Source organism: Halichoeres trimaculatus, unplaced genomic scaffold (assembly GCF_033239565.1).
Source record: "Halichoeres trimaculatus isolate MK-OKI-2021-1 unplaced genomic scaffold, fHalTri1.1 fHalTri1_scaffold_10, whole genome shotgun sequence".
NCBI lineage: Eukaryota > Metazoa > Chordata > Actinopteri > Labriformes > Labridae > Halichoeres > Halichoeres trimaculatus.
Genome location: NW_027437187.1, coordinates 25,660,491 through 25,677,439, shown reverse-complemented (window position 1 = coordinate 25,677,439; position 16,949 = coordinate 25,660,491). Strand labels below are relative to the sequence as shown.

Below are 16,949 nucleotides of genomic sequence, written 5' to 3'. Positions count from 1 at the left end.
TGGATGCCTGTAATAGTGCGTGCAGTCAATCAGTAACCATGAATCACACGCTCAGTCCATTAATGCTGCTTGTCAGTGGTGTCCTCAATGCAATCAAGAAAGTATGTGGTATTGAATCACAGGGCATATTGTTCACTAACAATACTTTGCATGGCATTGATTTCAAGCAACAGACCTTCAGCCCTCAAGCTCTAGGATGTGGCTCATTGATGAGACACTCGAGGGAAAAAAAAAGGTCGGTTGAAGTGATTGATACTCTCTTTTATGAGTGGTAATACAGATGGTATTACTTGTGCATTTTGAATGCTCAATCTCAATGACATTTGCTCCAACTGGGCCGTAAAAAGCCAATACAAGAGTGAAAGTGAGTAATAACATCCTTATTTCAGTGTGTTTGAATGGTATGCATCTATAAAACATGCCATGCTATCCTATATGTGATAGCGGTGGAGATGAGAGCCCTTGGAGTCATGTGGAAGCTCTTTGAGCTGTTGTTTATGGCTGATGAGTGAGAAGCGAGGGGCCGCCACCCTCTGGTACATGGGGTATGGATTATCTGTTGAGACATTGATCCACACTGTGTTGCTGTAAGGCAGTGTGACATTAATCTACCTCACCTTTTGTTTTTTTGAGGATTAAACTCAAATATTTGTCTGGAAGAGGATCTGATTTACAGGTTTATAAAAAAACAGATCCTTAAATAGTTTTTAAAGGCAACTTTCCTGTGACACTTCTTAAATGGTTCTAACTGACATTACAGCATTCAATGGATGGGCTGCCCTCAGAATTCCCATCACATTAAAAAAAAAAGAACAGAAATAGCTTTGATGAACCTGTTTCATTGTTATTGTGCAGAGTTATTGCATCAAGAATGAATGATGAAGTCTATTTAATGTTCAACCCTGTAACATTCCATTCAACAAGTCAATAAATCAAAACCATTTTTTTTTTGTAATTTTATTTATTTTTTGATCGCTAAGATCCAAAACCATAAAATTCATAAATATTGATTTAGATGACCCAATCAGGTTTTGCTCATCCACATTTACATATCACATTTCTGTGACGTATGGTGACTCAAAAAGGGTCCATCTTGTTCTAACCACTGGCTATATAAAGATAGACAAAGCGTCTACACATCCCTCTGTTACAAGAGTGAAGCCAAAATACACCCTATGATTGCGAAAAACATCTTTATTTTCCCTGTTTCTATTGGTTTTCAGGCATAAAGACATTACTAAAAATAAAAAAGGAATAGTAAAATGCTATTAAAATGCCGGTAATGCACAGAACTAATGGAAAAAGTTGTCAGAAAGAGGAAAAAAACAAAAAATGGAAGTGACAAATAAAAAAAATAGACAAAATTACACACAACAAAAACAGACTGAAGCATCAACATGTTATAAAGACAGTTAGTAAGGGCCCTATAAATCATCTAAGATGCTGCTTGGAGAGTTCAAGCACAGGGTAAGGTGGCCTAAGAGGGAGATTTACACGATGTGGTAGACAGTTTATCCAAGAAGGAGGGCGTCCATATTTTCACTAAAGTATTTTCTCTGTTTGCCAATTTGTTTTACAATCTCTCTGAACGTAGGTTGAAAATCTTACGCATCTTATGCTGGTGACGCCTTATGCAACCACAGTCTTTGCTGTAGAGACTGGCTAATGGACACATAGATGTCCCACCCAGTCTGCTAACCAAAATACACATTTGACTCACCAACCAAATGGCAAGAAGAGATCCCACTAATTCTGGTGCTGCAGGAGTCAATTTGGAAACACAGCTTTCAATCATGGCATTAGATACTCTTTATGGCATTGATTAAGTAATTAAAACTAAGCTCATAAGAGGGTTTGGCTCTATGGTTAGGCTACACACCCCATATATTAAGGCTAAAGTTCTCAAGCGGTGGCCAAAAGCCCTTTTTCTTTTCCCACTCTCTCAAAGTTTCTGGCTCTCACTATTCTATCCTCTCTGAACAAGGCCATAAGTTCCCAAAACTGAAAGAAAGTAAACACTTGAGTATGATACGAACTGGCTGTTGGGTGTCCAGTGGTGCAGTGCTTAGTATGGTTACCTCACAGCAAGAAGGTTCCTGGTTACAGTTCCTGGTCGAGCAGGTGCCTTTCTGTGTGGACTGTATGTTTACCCCAGGTAAAGTGTGAATGTACATACATCTACATATTAACTCTGCGATGGATTGGAGAAATGTTCAGGGTGTGCCTGCCTCTTGCCCAATGACAGCTGGGAATTTGAACAGGATAAGCAGTGAAGGTAATGGATGGATGGATTGATGGATGGATGGATGGGGAATTAATTGTGAAAGATTTTTGAGGCTAACTCATGTCCCGTTTGTCCCGACCTATGCTGCTGCCAGAATGGAGGGATTACAGTGTTTTGGCTTCACTTTTAGGGAGCTGACATGTCATTGACCCACGTTTCCAGCATAAGCAGGATTTCAAGGAATAATTTTAAACTGAAAAAAAAAAAAAAAGATACTCACATACCGTCCAGATTTTGTTTAATTTCCACTTGCATATTACTCATCTTGTTCTGCTTACAATGGCAAATTCCCATCTCAGCATGATACTGGAGGATCCATGCATGGCTAATGCTCAGCTGTAAATTACATTAATTGTTTTAAACCCTGACATATCAGCACAATTATACCTGTCTCAGCAGTGCTGCTAAATGTATTATTGATCAAAACGTTCACTTGTTAAATGATATCCATGCTGCTGGGAAGGAGAGAGAGCAGCGAGACGGATGCACAAGAGGGAAACTGATCTTCTACCTGGTCCATTCAGCCGTGATAAACTTCTCACTTTCCTCTCATTCCAGCTCTGGTTTGTCACTTCGCTCAGGTTATCAAGCTGACAGGAAACATAGCTCACTGTCAGGCTCATGTCAAGACTAACTGGAGTCGTATCCTCACTCAGAAGTGCTGTCTTGCAAAATGAGCAGACTAAGGATCATGTGAAATTTCAGGGTTTTTGAGTCAGGTAGAGGTAGAGGGTTTTTGTTCTCATCCATGAAGCATGAAAAGCACTTCTTGAGTAATTTTGCTGCCAACTTGCAGCCTAAATACATGCAAAACTTTGCCGCACCTACAAAAAAACCCTGAAACACAGTGAATCACAAGCTCTAAGCCTGTTTGCTTATTGTGTTGGTTTAAACTGTACTCAGTTACTAAGACTTTGTGCAAAACTATGTATCAAAGGTCACATCTTTCATGCCTGCTCTTTTTTTTCTCCTTTCTTCATAAACTTATTGGACTAATTTTTTTCTTTCCTGGCGCCAATCATTCACTGATTGTTGCTCTTCAAAAATAATTACCATCCTGTCTTTTACACTGACTCTTGTAAAATCAAAAACCTCTAAAGCACAATAATTAGCTCCACTTTGCTTTACAAGACTTAGCGTGATGGTTCAGCCTTTGTCTTCAGCTTTGAATAAAGATGCAAAATAATAGTCTATCCATTTCTTTGATTTATATTTTTTATTTTTACAGCTTGAGTATGTTATATCTGATGTATTCATTTTCAACAGCAGTCACAGTTGAATAAGGGCATATTTAGCAGATTTTACATCTTGAGTTTTCCCAGGAGGTTTGTGGAGTCACCAGTTTACCATGCTTGATGGGTGCTTAGGGAGACAGCGTTGTTGACGACAGAACAGAGAAGAAGATGCCACACTGGCTTCAGCTGTTTTTATAAGACCATATAACAAGATGTAAACAGAGAGCAGTGTGTCTTCTCTTTGCATGTTAATAAAGTTTGTTCAACTGTTGAAGATCCTCTGCTGTTGGCGGCCACTGTAACACACTTCAACAGGCACCTTGTAAAGTTCCTGTGGTTACAGAGCAAGATGAAATTTATACTCGTATCTCTTTATGATCTATAAAGCAAACAAGACCTTCAGTGACACAGCTGATAAATTTCTATATTTCATTACAATGCCTGAAACCATCGACACACTGACACAGAGTATGTGCCAGACAAGACAAGTTACAGCCTGCTGCCAAAGCAATGTTTGTTTTTTCACCCTAAAGACAAAGATCCTTCAAGTGTGATTCATTTGCTTCCAAAAGAAATAAGAAGTTTGTTCTTTTGCTTAAAAATCAAGAGTTGAACACAAGGGGGGGAAAAAAGATGCTTTGTCCACCAAGGGCACAAAACACCAACCAAAGATTTTTTATGAGAGTTTTAAAGGGTGCTGTGTGGACTATTCATTTGGCATTTGGCCAGAAACTGAAGTGTTTTCTCCAGGGTAAAAACTCTTTTTCCCATGAGCACTTTCGCCCACTGTTGAAGGGTGTGACTCTTGTCATTTTCTGAAAGCAAATGGACAGATGGATTGGATCTCCTTTTTTTCACTACTATTCTTTGTACAGGAAAACTTTCTGCAGGATGCTGAGCAACAAGGTAATGTATACAATGTACAAACTATGTAAACACAATTTATTCCATAGTTTAGAGTGCAGAATAGTTGTGTTACTTACAGCTCAGTTCCCTAAGATGTGTCTATAGTGTGAGTGAGTCCTGGTTATGTCCTACCAGTGCTCATCTACCAACTACAATCTCACCAAGCAGAGCTAATGTACCCTCATCCTTCATTTTATTGATAGTGTCTCAAGTCTGAACAGACAACTGCAGAATAACGGCTGCATGTGGGTTGGAATGAACATTATCACAAAGAGTATAACCTGTGGTTTAGCCTGAGTTCTATCACTGTCCTGTTTAGCTTTCTTCAGCTCTCCTGTCCTTTTACTTTTTGACAGTTCAGCTCCAGTGTGTGACATCAATGCAAAATAAATCCAAGGAATTATTATCAGCAGAGAAAAACATATCTTGCTTCACAACCGATCAACTCAGTTCTCACACTAAACTTTTCTGGCCCATGTAATGTCTTCAAAGGGACTTCCGTCATCTTGCTGTAAGTAAATAAATTCATGTTCTCTTGGAAAATCAGACCTGACCAAGGATACTGGGAAAAAGCGGTTAGAAAAAGCCAGTTTTAGTGCTGAAAATCTCATTTCAAACGTAGGGTCTGCAGGAATTTTCATTACTTGTTAGTAAACACAACATTCAAACTGGGCTCCTCCTCCTTGGCTCAGTGCCAGCAGCAGCACACACCTACAGCCTCTGACCGTGACTACATGAAGACATTCATTAGCCCAGCAACCACCTGCAGTATCAGGTTTCTACATGGGAGAGACTTGAGAGCCGTGCACCAGACTTGACATTTTAGCACAAGCTAATCATGGGTATTTGACAGCAGAAAGTCAACTCGCATCGCTCTTCAACCCGAGCTGCTCTCCAAGTGCCCAAAAGCAAGTGAAAACTCGAACCAATTTTCCCCCTCATTTTGTAAAAAGCTTTATCTATTTGGAATTTTGTTTAACTTGGGTTGTATTTTTCTTTCCCCACGCTATGTCCACTATCGTAGCAGCTCAGGATAGCGTCTTCCATTTGCTAATCAACACGCAAAGTCATTTGTGCACTGGGTGTGCTGTGATTGGCTGATGTAACAATGCTTACTCACCCCTAACAGGCTGAGGAGAGGCACACCAACACTCATGTATAGAGGCCCATAAAAGATGAGTAAGTAGGATTATTTCTGTAAAAGTTGACATTGTATTTTCTAGAAAAATTCTGCTGACCCTACCTTCAAATTGTGAATTACATATGACCAGAGAAATATACAAAAGACACTGTGTGCAGATCACTTATAAAGTCCTCACAGTAAGAAGAAAGCTACAATTCAGCCTTTGTATGCTTTTGTAGTTAATTGAATCAGTTATTCTCAGTGAATCCTGTCCTGAACTGTGATTTAGTGGGAGTCATCATTTTACTATCCATTCCTAGATTTAATACACGCTGCAAAACCAATCCTGTCATCTTGAAATATTTTAAAAGTTTACCTGAAGTACAGAGAATGAGGACTCCCTTGTATTGCAGTCTTTTTTCCCCTTTTTTTACTCTGTCTTGTAAATTATGTCTGAGCTTCAGATCCCAATTGAATGTTACGGAGGCCAAGTGGTGTAAGCAATAACATGAATAATCCATTGGTAGTTCCTGTTAGACTGAGAGGGAGTGAGGCCTCCATCACCGTTTCACTCGGGGGGAGAGAAATCTGACAGCAATTCGTTCACTTTCCTTCCTAAAAAAGTAAATACGTTCTACATATTGGAGCTGTAAACATCTCTCTTACTGAGAGTTGTGCTTGAAGGTAATCAATATCACTGAGCATTGCTCTGTAAATGTAGATCACCTCATAGGAGGAATATATTGACTGAAATATGTGCTTGCTTAACCTCGTAAAGACTTCTAGTAGACGGGAGAAGAAATAATGCAGGCACTTCTCACAGAGGGCTCTATTAAAACGTGAACCAAAGCCAACTTAAAGCTTCCTTATAGCCTGTAGCAAATCATCCAGCACTGAGTGGGAGTAATCCGACCTAAGGTTTGGAGTGATCTAGTACTTTACCAAAACTTTTTGAAATGAATCAACAAATTCTGAATGTTTTCACCGCTCATTGGCTTTTGCGCATTACACCAATTACTTGTCTTGCATGCAAAGGTTTTAAGACCGATGCTGTGCTGTTGGGTTCCACTTGCTCTACATCATAAAACTTAAAAAGGTTTATTCCTCCTTAAAGTGTTTCTCCCTCTCACACACTTCCATACACACACTCACACACACAAAGAATTTATCTAACAGTGTCTGAGCAAAAAGGAATTTTAAATTCATCAAGCAGATCTGTTGCATATTCCACACACATCTGTCAATCTGCCTGTGAAATGAGCAGCCAGAGGCGACTGACCCAGACACATCAGCTCCTTTTGAGGGCATCCAAACACACTTTCTGAAGTCTTCACACTCACATTAATATTCCTTTTTTTCAGCCTGCTCCTACTGCCTTCTAGGACATAACTCCAGCTTGGCCTTTGTGCAAAGTGAGTGGGCAACAACCACAGTTATGCAAAGTGGTTATGATAGCTTAAGCCAAACACTTGATGAAAATATCAAATGAGATGTAGGGTTCCTCATCAAACATTTAAATAAATCTCAGTCAAATTATCCCAAACACCAGTCTAATTAGACCTAAAGTATACGTTTCCTGAATTTTCTGGCAATATTTCAGGAGTTCCCCAAACATGAAGTATATTAACTTTAAAAGCAGCACGATATGGGAGAAAATATATATTTTACACCCAAGTCACATTCGAAATGATTTGATTATTTTAAGTTAGCCTGACTCCAGGCACGCACATTTTAAAGCTGTTTTTCCACTTAGTCAATCACAGGCACCATTAGAAATGCTTTTAAATAAAATATTTATTCCCCGTTCATTTCATATGCGTCTGAAAGTCAATGCTAGCTTTTAGTTATTGATTGAGCACACATAAGAGTTGTGTTGTTACAATCCATGATTTCAAAAGTGCAAAATTTAAATTAACCTTCCTGAAGGCAGAAGATATGACACCATCTGACTTGACTGACAAGTTTCTGATTTCTTTGTTCCAGCTATAGGAAAAGATGTTACATCAGTCACAGCACTGAAATGACTTTATGGTATACAATGAACAGTAAACAATGATTTGACAATCCCAGAACCTGAGTGTACAAAGACTGCAAAAGCTGAAGTCTAAGCAAGTGTTTGCCTTATTTCTCATTATACATAAGTCTATGCCTACAAACCTGATAAGTCCAGAAAAATGTCTTATTTAACTTTCTTAGATTGAAAAGCTCATATTGAGTCTAATAAAACAAATTTCACTCAAAATAAGACATCAACAGTTGCTTAGATTTCACTTATTACAGTGCGTAACATGACAGCCTCAGGTTACATTGTTAAAGAAGACATGAAAAGTGCTTCTCATCCCACCAATAATAATAATAAATACTGAACATTCAATGAAAACATTCACTAACACATACCTTAATTAACACTATCTGTGATCCATGACATACTACAGTAATAAACACCATTACAGAGGCTGTATGTAAACTTATATTAAAACTCTTATAAAATACTTTCAAAAGTAAAAGCACACTGAAGTACCTTGCTGCAATTCTTTTGTCTCCGGTCATATACATAAACATAGGATATCCAAAGATGAAACAATCTTGATTGTCTAGAATACACTAAAGCCCTTTTTACAGAGATTCAGCCACAGGCCCTAAACAGAACTCCTCTGTTATTTTGCCTCTGAACGCTGAACCACAGAGGAGTGTAATAGAGGTGTCTCAGTGTGTGATTTTACATGGCATTAAACTGTGGAGGCACAAGAAACAAAGCACAAGCTTCACACACACGTGTGGAGCATTTTTGGCCTGCTAGCTCAAACCTCAACTTAAAAGCTGTCTTTTTCGGAGGGTAATATTTACACCTGTTACAGGCTTGGTGGTGAAGTGAAATTGTTCTGCTAGGGAGCAGAGGTAAAAAAAAAAAAAAACAGGGCTTAACAGGGGTTGGATAGTGGTAATGTAAAGACAGTTTTCAAACTGCTGCCTGCCGTCCAGAGTGGTGCAGTATTTACCCCGACTAATTCATGCTAACGAGCTAGCTGTGGTACTGGACATAAGGATGCCAGCCTGTCCACCTTCTATGGCGAAATTTTTGCTGAATGGCCCTAGTCATTTTATTGCCCTCTACTGGTCTGGCTGTATTTTGCAATTAATCTTATTTTTTCTTCAATGTCACTGGCATAATTTGCACAATCTACCCAGGTCTTTAGCCTGTGATGGAAACACAAGCAATACGCCACAGGAACCTGGAGGAACTAAGTGTTCCTGGACCTTCTGCTTAAAAAGCACTGAGGCTAGCAAAGCGAAGCAATACTGTTTGCCGAGAGTATGTGGAGCTTTCCCTCTGTTCACATGCTCATCTAATGCCTAAAATCAGGGTGTGAAATCACAAACTTAAACACCAATACAAAGCTATTGCTGATGCAGTGTGAAAGTTTTGGGCTAATACGAGCTATGTGCAAGTGGCTCAGTTGAGTGTCTGATAGCAACTAAACAACTTCGCTCGCAATTTGGTCCCGTCTTTAGCAGGTTGTGTAAAAGCGGCTAAGATGTATTTTCAATTAGCTACAAAGCTCAAATTGTCCTTCACAGTGCCATGGCTTTTGTGACCCAACTGTGTTCATTTCACAGGCTTCAATCAATAAAACATCACTTGTTCAGATTGCTCTTCTCAGTTCTCAGTTTTCTTGAGTAAAAAGAAGACGGTTCTGTTTGTCATTGCTACAGATGTGTTAATTCTTCTTATTCAAAGAGACATCAGACTGTATTCATGGAATGATATTTAAAAGCTTTCCTGTCATCTCTGTGTGACGTCTTGTTGCACAGACATGATGCTCTCTTTAAGCCTCTTTGTAAACAGGTGACTGGCTCTTCCACAGTATGTATTTGTTGTGGTCTTCAGCGCTGCTTCCAGTGGCTGAAGCAGGGTGGTCTCCATGTTTTCACCAAACTTATACTGTAATAAAGGGAAAAAAATCATCATCACAAACAATGGCATCAACTTTAAGCTCTTTTTCTCTTCCTGACATCTTTCCCTCTTCCTGACATCGCATAAAAAATCTGTAAAGTGTTAGTTTTTGCACCTGTTGCCTCCACTGACAGCCATCATGGGACACTATGAGCTGCATTTAAATCACTAGTCAAACACCACGTTTGTCACTGTCAGTTAAAGGCGATGGCGTCCTTCATTTAACTCATATCTGTCAATTTAGAGTGTGTTTGGATTATGAATATCTATTACCACAGCTATACAAGAACAGGCTCAGTGAGGCGTGACAGCGGCGGTGAAGGCTACAGCTGCAGCAGTGCAGATATGCTTCATTACTGTATGCTTTTGTGTCGCCAAGTGAACAGCGAGGAAGACTTCCAGCTAGTCAGCCAGTTAGAACGGCCATTCGAAAGCTTTTGTCACGTACAGTGTAGAGTAGGAAAGAGTTTACTAAACCACCACTTTGCATTCATTTGGTTACATAACTTGTTTGAGAGCCAGGATCTGAATCTAGAAGGTAAACGATAAAAGTACTCACAGGTGGGTTTTGGACACTAAACTTGTTCAACTCTCTATTTTAAAACAAAACATTCCTACATTTTTGAGACAGTACAACTCTTAAAAAGTGACTTTTTAGAAAATGATGTTCCTGGAAGTGAAAGCCAGATTTCTTCAGAAGACACTCTAATCCCTGCATGTGTAAACAAACATGAAGGAACTTTGTTTTTAAACACATCATTGTCTTACTGCTCCAGTAAATTGAGAAGAAATCACAGTTTTACAGCATCTCATCTGACTCTAGTTTGGCCAAGCATCAGGTTACTCAAAGCCCACTTTCTTTATTGTCTTCCAGATACAGCAGCAGGCAATAAAGCAGCATTAACAGCCTCCTATCGATTTTTATGTGGATGCTGCTGGTGCGTTGTCCACACAGCCATCATGATGTCTCAAACTAGCATCAGCACTAAAAATTTTACAACTCTTCTGTGGGCTTGGCAGGGTAATGGTAGTGCCCTTTATTGCAAGCTCCTCTGCTGGCTGGGAGAGCCTGCCTTGGGAGGCGGGCTGACTAAGGAGCTCTTGGTGGGATGGAAATAAGAGTTTCCTTCAGAATTGCCTGCTCCAGGCTTTAGGATGCTGTTCTCGGAGGACTGAGTGGGAACAAAGTGGGAGGGGGCCTGAGGAGCTGGAGCAACAGGAAGCACAGATAAAAGCTTAAGCAAAATACAGCAACAAAGGATAAAAGCTCCTTACTTAGATGAAGCTCTTTTCTAATCAGCTGCTTGTATTAAAAAGACTTGTGTTTGGTATTGATCTAGTAAATACAAGTGTCTAGCCACAGGACACCACCACCTCCTAAAATTAGGAGGAGTCGGGTACATTGTATGTTTGTTTGTGCTGTCTGAGAGACTGATGGAGGCATGAAGGCCGAGTGCCCCGTAATGAAGCCTGCTCGTTTACCTAATGGCTGAGAACATTGCCCACACTGATAGCGGCCGGGCCGGGCCCTGTAGGTAATGGATGGAGACGAGCTAATGAAGCTTCCCCTGCTCCCTCGACTGCTGCCTACATGTTTGACCGGTGCTCTGAAATCAACAAGAGCAGATCGAAAACGAGCAGCCAGCTGACAGTCAGAGAACTCTTCAGCTGACTCGCTCAGTCACTCACTGGTGTGAACAGTGTGGAGACTTTTGAGCTCCATAAAGCTGGATAGTACTTTGAGTAGATTTTACAGATGTCAAACTTTTGTATTCCAAAGTCTGTCTTCTTTTTTGAGTGCCAGCATACACTGTCAGTGCTCAGTAAGGAGTCGTACAAACTTCAACGTGGAATAGTTCACAGTGAAATCAAGCTTTTGCACAAACTTGAGGAAGAAATATTAAAAGGCTAGGATCTTACTTTCCTTTTTTTTTGACAACAAATTAATTGAAAAGATTTTGAAGATGTCCTTTATACTGACCTTGTGACTGCTTTTAGTAAAAATAAGTCCACGATAGTCAAACAAATATACTCTGATAGAATCTTAACTGCCCAGGAGCTTTTGGAAATAAATTAAGCCATGTTCACACGTTACCAGGTATTGGGAAACCGCATACATTTTTATACGTTATCCACACGAAACCACAGCTTTGCATCACTAAAACAATGTTTTCTGAAAACTCTGGCCAAAGTGAAGATTTTGGAAAACTCTGGTTTTATGTAGACGCAGGTAAACAGAGTTTCCCGTTCTCAAACGTAACAGCTGAATGACAGGCTCATTCTGATTGGCTGGCACAGGTTTTACATCTGAAAAACACTGCCAAATATGGCTTTGGCATGCCTCGAGCTGCACTTATCGGCAGATTTCCCCGCTGCGTGTGGATGAAAGTATTTTTAAAACCGATCAAGGGGGGGATTTTTGTTTTTGAAAACACCTGGCTACGTGTGGCTGACTTCAACCAGACTTCAACACAACTTCTGGCAATCCAGAGCTCTCTGCAGCAAATTTGCAAGACTTCTATTTTTGCAAGATGCTGGAGCAGTGAGAAAAACAGGAGGTTGGACACCAAACAACAATTAAACATCTCGTAGTTTTTAAGAATACAACACTCCATGTTAATGCTTGATCTTGTTTAACATAACTACAACAACCCACTGACGTGACGAGCCAGGCCTGGAGTCAAAACTTCAGAAGTTTATAGAGATTATTCGGAAACAACATAGAGGAGGAGAAGCTCATCTAAAAACACCCTTAAACTAAGCATGTGTGTTTTCTATGTTTCATCGGATAGCTGCTAGATTATGAGGCTTTAATTTAATTTTAACTATAAAAATTAGACAAAAAAGGCCAAAAATTGCATTCTTCATTGGCCTTCTTTTAGTTCATGAATTTTTCTTTGAATCGTTCACTTTGTAAAAAGCATAAATTGGCCTTATGAAGAGAGTATAAAGGTCTAGACCTACTTGACGCTATCACCATCACGCTTAATGAGTCAGATAACAACACAAGCTGGAAATGAATGCCTCCTTAATTTAACATTTCAAATGACACCACCTGAAGTAGTGAAGTAGTGGTCGAAGCAGGATGAGGCTGATTTGTCAGGTTTGGGGGAGCTGAGACAGGATGACGGTAATGTTTAACAGGCTATTGATTAAACACTGCTGGAAGGAAGCAACCATAAGGGGAAAAGCAATGGCCTGGAGTGCCTATTGATAATATAATGACTGGTAAATGTTTCCTGAAATACTCGGGTTTACCTTCTCAACTACCCTGTAAAAACAGAGACCTGTGTGTGAAACTATACAAAAATGTTCTCATGAAGAAAAACACAAGCAAAAAAAAACCCTAAAACTTCTTGACCAGACATTTTGAAAGAATAAATACACTCTACTCAAAGAAGAATTTTTTTCTCTTTTCTCACAAGGGAGACCGTTTGAGCGAAGAAAAGTTTTTCCTCCCTATAGAGACACGGAGAAACAGCAGATTTCTGGTTAGAGAGGCAGGCTCTACCTTTTGGATGGCATCATAGACGGCTCGAAATGCTGGCTGCTTGTCATCATGGTAAACTCCCCTGTTACCATGGAGAATAAAGACACCTTCTTGTTCAGCCTGTTGACAGTTGCTGCCATAAATACAGTGGTCTGGACGGTAGTTCCACTGGCAGGGGAACACATAAAGGCTTTCTGTGAATCAAAAGAAAGTGGTAAGGATTAACAAACAATAAGAAAAACCATCACTGATGTGAATTGATCCTTAAAAATCAACAAATATCTTTTATAAAGCCTTGTGTCCAACACTGCTGGAACAGCAAAATTATGCCGCTCATTGGGCTGCACAAACCTGGGTTTTGGCTGAATATGATATTTAGAAGGTCCTGGTCACCCCAGGTAATATTGAGTTTATACTTCTGGAGAAGTGGCATCAGAATTTCTTTCCATTTCAGTGCAACTGTTGTCATGTCATTCTGGAAAAAAGAAAAAAATAAAACTAACAAAAAAACACCCCAATGAAAAAAGTTAAAGTTTTCATTAGGCATCAAGCAAATAAACACTATTATCTTGATCTCCATGTAGTGGTGTCTGATCAACTCAGAGAAATTGTTCAGTATCTTCAAAGTTCTGCTTAGTCTGATGGTTTATAAGGAATTACAACAGTGACCTCATCTGGTGAAACTTGGTGGTACAGTTGCTCCTGAAGTTTCTTGGTATTTTAACAACCACATTTCACACATCTCTAAATGGTACCATCATTAACGGAATGCAGTCAGACAGCATTTTAATTCATTAACTTGAAGTACTCTTTAAAACAAACATCTAAAGCTATTTTTAGGCACATACTACCAACATCAACAAGAGCTAAATTCTTATCATTTTTTTTTCTTTTTAAAAACTGCAAAATAAAGTTTAAAGAGAAATGTATACCAAGAATTACCTTAAAAGATTTTTCCCTGAGGCGTGTCATGTTCATAAGCATGACCCCTGAATTGACGCCTGTTTTGCCATAGTAAGGATGGCGGGCAAAACGGTTGTACCAGCCGATGCGAGGCTCCTCGTGCTCTGGAGCCATGGCAGCCAAGTGGCTCGAATTGAACTGAGAAAGAAGGGCCCAGATGTCCTCTACTGGCTGCAGGAAAAGGATATCTGTGTCCACATAGAGCAAAGAATCTACTTCCTTCAAGATCAGCTGGAAGAGAGACCACAGAATAAAAACAATTAAGTACTTTTTACAAAGCTATTACAGGTTATAAATATATAAGACAATTCAAGACATACTGGCAGAAAGAGCCTCTGAGATGCACAAGGTTTGAAGAGCCTCTTCCATTCTTTTGCATTCTCCTCAGGGAAAGTAATGGGGTAAAGTTTGAAGTTAAACTTGATCCGAATTATCCCGGGCCAGGAGTCCAACTACAAGCAATCGGACAAGCAAAGACATTCTAGCCATTTCCATTCAAATGTACCTTTATTAGTGGCAACAAATGTATAAAAACAATGTTTTATTTGGGCAAATGTATGCACACAGCACTCTAGTGAACTTCTCAAAGATGTCTTTTAATGTTTAATGTTCAATGGTTGCAATCATGCCATCATAATTCCACAGTATGTCAGAGATCTGTTGCTGGTAAAACACTTACAGCACTTCTGAAGCGCTCATGTAGATCATCTTCAGCAAAGATGTGAAAGTGCAGAGGCTTCTTGCTGAGAAGAACTGCAGACTTCAACATGATGAGAGTCTCCTCCAGCCTGGGGCCACAAGCCACCACAGCAAGGTGACTTCTCTCATCGCTGTGTACCTTGATTGCAAAGCCGGACCTTTCTCTAAAAACAAAGACAAAGAAACCCCAGTATGAGAAACCAACATGGATATAAGTGCAAAGAAAAGAAGTCAGTAAGGATATATGCAAGCCAAGATGACTGGTCCTCAGCCCAGTGGGTCTGGAGCTGTCATTGAGATTGATAGATTGAGATAACCCCTGACAGTAATTCAAGCTTTGCACTACTGATACAGATATGAACACTTATCTATTTCAACATTGCAAAGCTAACACTGCTCCTTTTCAGTGTTATCTCTGTATAAAAGTCAAGGTATTGCAACAGCTAAGACAGTTATGTTTACAAAACCATTTTCATTTCCACTGGGATTTTCTTATGATAACTTCTAATGATAAAAAAGAGCTTAGACAAACTAATAATGGAAGTGTTTTTGAGTAGAGCTTCCCTGCCAAAAACTTTATAACTGTATTAAGAGCTGTGATAGCTGAGATACAATCACTTGTAGAACAAAAGTCAATGCAAAAAGATTTACAATTTAAGTAGTGTGTACAGCTTCTAAATCCATGGGAACAAGTGATAGCTTTAAAAATATAGTTCAAACTGTGCTTGTTTCTGTAAACTCTACGAATTATGACAATGCACCCTTTGAATGCATCAGGAGGTCTGGCATTTATTGTGAACTGTGGAGCAGGATGGTGTCATTTGTAAGTCAACTGATTAAAAACAAAACATTAATATATTCACATTAGTATGCATAAAGTCAGTCATACCTAAGAGATGAGTCCATAAAGCAGTTCACTCCACAAACATCAGCAGGCAGTCTCCAATATGGACTCCAGTAAGAAACTGACTGTGATTTACACCTGACAGAATGAAAACATTAACTCTTGGATCCTGAGCGTCAGTATTACCTGCTTGGGTGTCAGAAATGTGTGTTTTTGTATTAGATCATCTCTTGATCTGCATCAACAGGATGTTTAACAGGTGGTTGGGCTTTTAATCCAGCCCTAAACCAATGTTTTTAGATTAAATCTCAATAGCCAACAGGTGGTAAACTGACGAGTAAGTTTGAATATTAGTACGACTGAAAACAAAATTTCATACGGTGTGAATACAAAATAGCACCACTGAAACAACGTATATGGTAATAATACTCTGTTCAGCAAATAACTTGTTACCAGAAGCTAGCTAATTAGCAAGGATAGCTATGTCAGCTATAGGAAATCAACTACCGAAAGCTACTTTGGCTTGAGTATTTAAACAAATGGCAACAGCAACCGTGGTGACGAATAACACTCGAGCAAATTTACCAATGTGCTTATTCAGTAACTAAAGTACGGGATATGTTACATGCTATTAAGTTAGCTACCTGCCAACCCCTCCTTCACGGTCCTGTAGGCCTGTCAGTCCTGGTACTTTCCTAAGAAAGGCCCCCGCGTCATAGCTGCTTCTTTCAGGTATCCGTTGTTTTTTCAGGTCGCTGCCGTCCCCATCCTCCAGGCTTGAAGCGAGGTGGTTGAAAACATACAGCAGTGAAAAAAAGGTCAACACCAGGCACAGGAAAAATGCGTGAAGGTAGCATCGCATTTTTTTTTGTTTCAAGTTACAAGCGCTAGCTGAACATTTTTGTAAATAACTGCCAGCTGCCAATGCACCGGCACTTAACTAATCCTGTTTTTGCACCATGTCAAAGGGTAAAGTAAAGATATGGTGCTAACAGTACTCCGCCCCACCCACTACGGGTACACGTGTATGTTGTTTGATCAATCATCTGTCAGTACAGGGTGTATAGAGTTGACAGCTACCTTACCTTTTTATGTCATAAACCGAAGCTGCTCACTGCTGGGCTTGTTAAAAATCTCAGTGCATAGTAAATTATTTATGGCACATTTTGACTCATGGTCAAAAGCCATAGGAAACAAGTTAACTGGTTCTCAAAGTGGGTTGAAGGAAATGTGTGTTTGCTAAGGAAACAATACGCAAACATACAGACAAGTCATATTAAAACAAACAAACAAAAAAACCCTTAAACAATGTCACCCAAATTGTATTCATAAACATTGTATGTATTATAGTAATATTCCTATTGAGTTGTATTGAGGCTTAGGATAGTAAAACTAAGAAGTTCAACTTATTTGGAGATTATTTTTATGCAAAGAAGTATGTAATGTGACT

At 39.5% G+C, this 16,949-nt stretch overlaps 1 protein-coding gene across 2 annotated transcripts; it reads right to left on the bottom strand.

Annotated features, from left to right (window-relative positions):
* Positions 1–7,218: 7,218 nt before the first annotated feature.
* On the bottom strand, positions 7,219–16,499 carry gxylt1a (glucoside xylosyltransferase 1a). Of its 2 annotated transcripts, XM_074678414.1 has the most exons (8): positions 16,144–16,499; positions 15,545–15,637; positions 14,636–14,819; positions 14,277–14,408; positions 13,936–14,187; positions 13,345–13,468; positions 13,015–13,187; positions 7,219–9,491 (listed from the first exon to the last, which is right to left on the bottom strand). In XM_074678414.1, exons 1-8 carry the CDS (start codon positions 16,359–16,361, stop codon positions 9,333–9,335), a joined length of 1,335 nt encoding a protein of 444 aa, XP_074534515.1. In that variant the 5' UTR covers positions 16,362–16,499; the 3' UTR covers positions 7,219–9,332. The 2 variants fall into 2 exon arrangements, with proteins under 2 accessions (XP_074534515.1, XP_074534516.1); XM_074678415.1 differs by lacking the exon at positions 15,545–15,637 and having other exon boundaries at positions 7,226–9,491.
* Between the last annotated feature and the right edge of the window lie 450 nt (positions 16,500–16,949).

What these genes read in the sequence shown, in the direction of transcription:
- gxylt1a (XM_074678414.1), bottom strand. Translation starts at nt 16,361, where the DNA reads ATGCGATGCTACCTTCACGCATTTTTCCTGTGCCTGGTGTTGACCTTT. An exon ending in CTCAGAGGCTCTTTCTGCCA is followed by an intron (nt 14,188 to 14,276) that starts GTATGTCTTGAA and finishes TCTCTCTTCCAG; the next exon opens with CTGATCTTGAAGGAAGTAGA. An exon ending in TCAGGGAAAAATCTTTTAAG is followed by an intron (nt 13,469 to 13,935) that starts GTAATTCTTGGT and finishes TCTTTTTTCCAG; the next exon opens with AATGACATGACAACAGTTGC.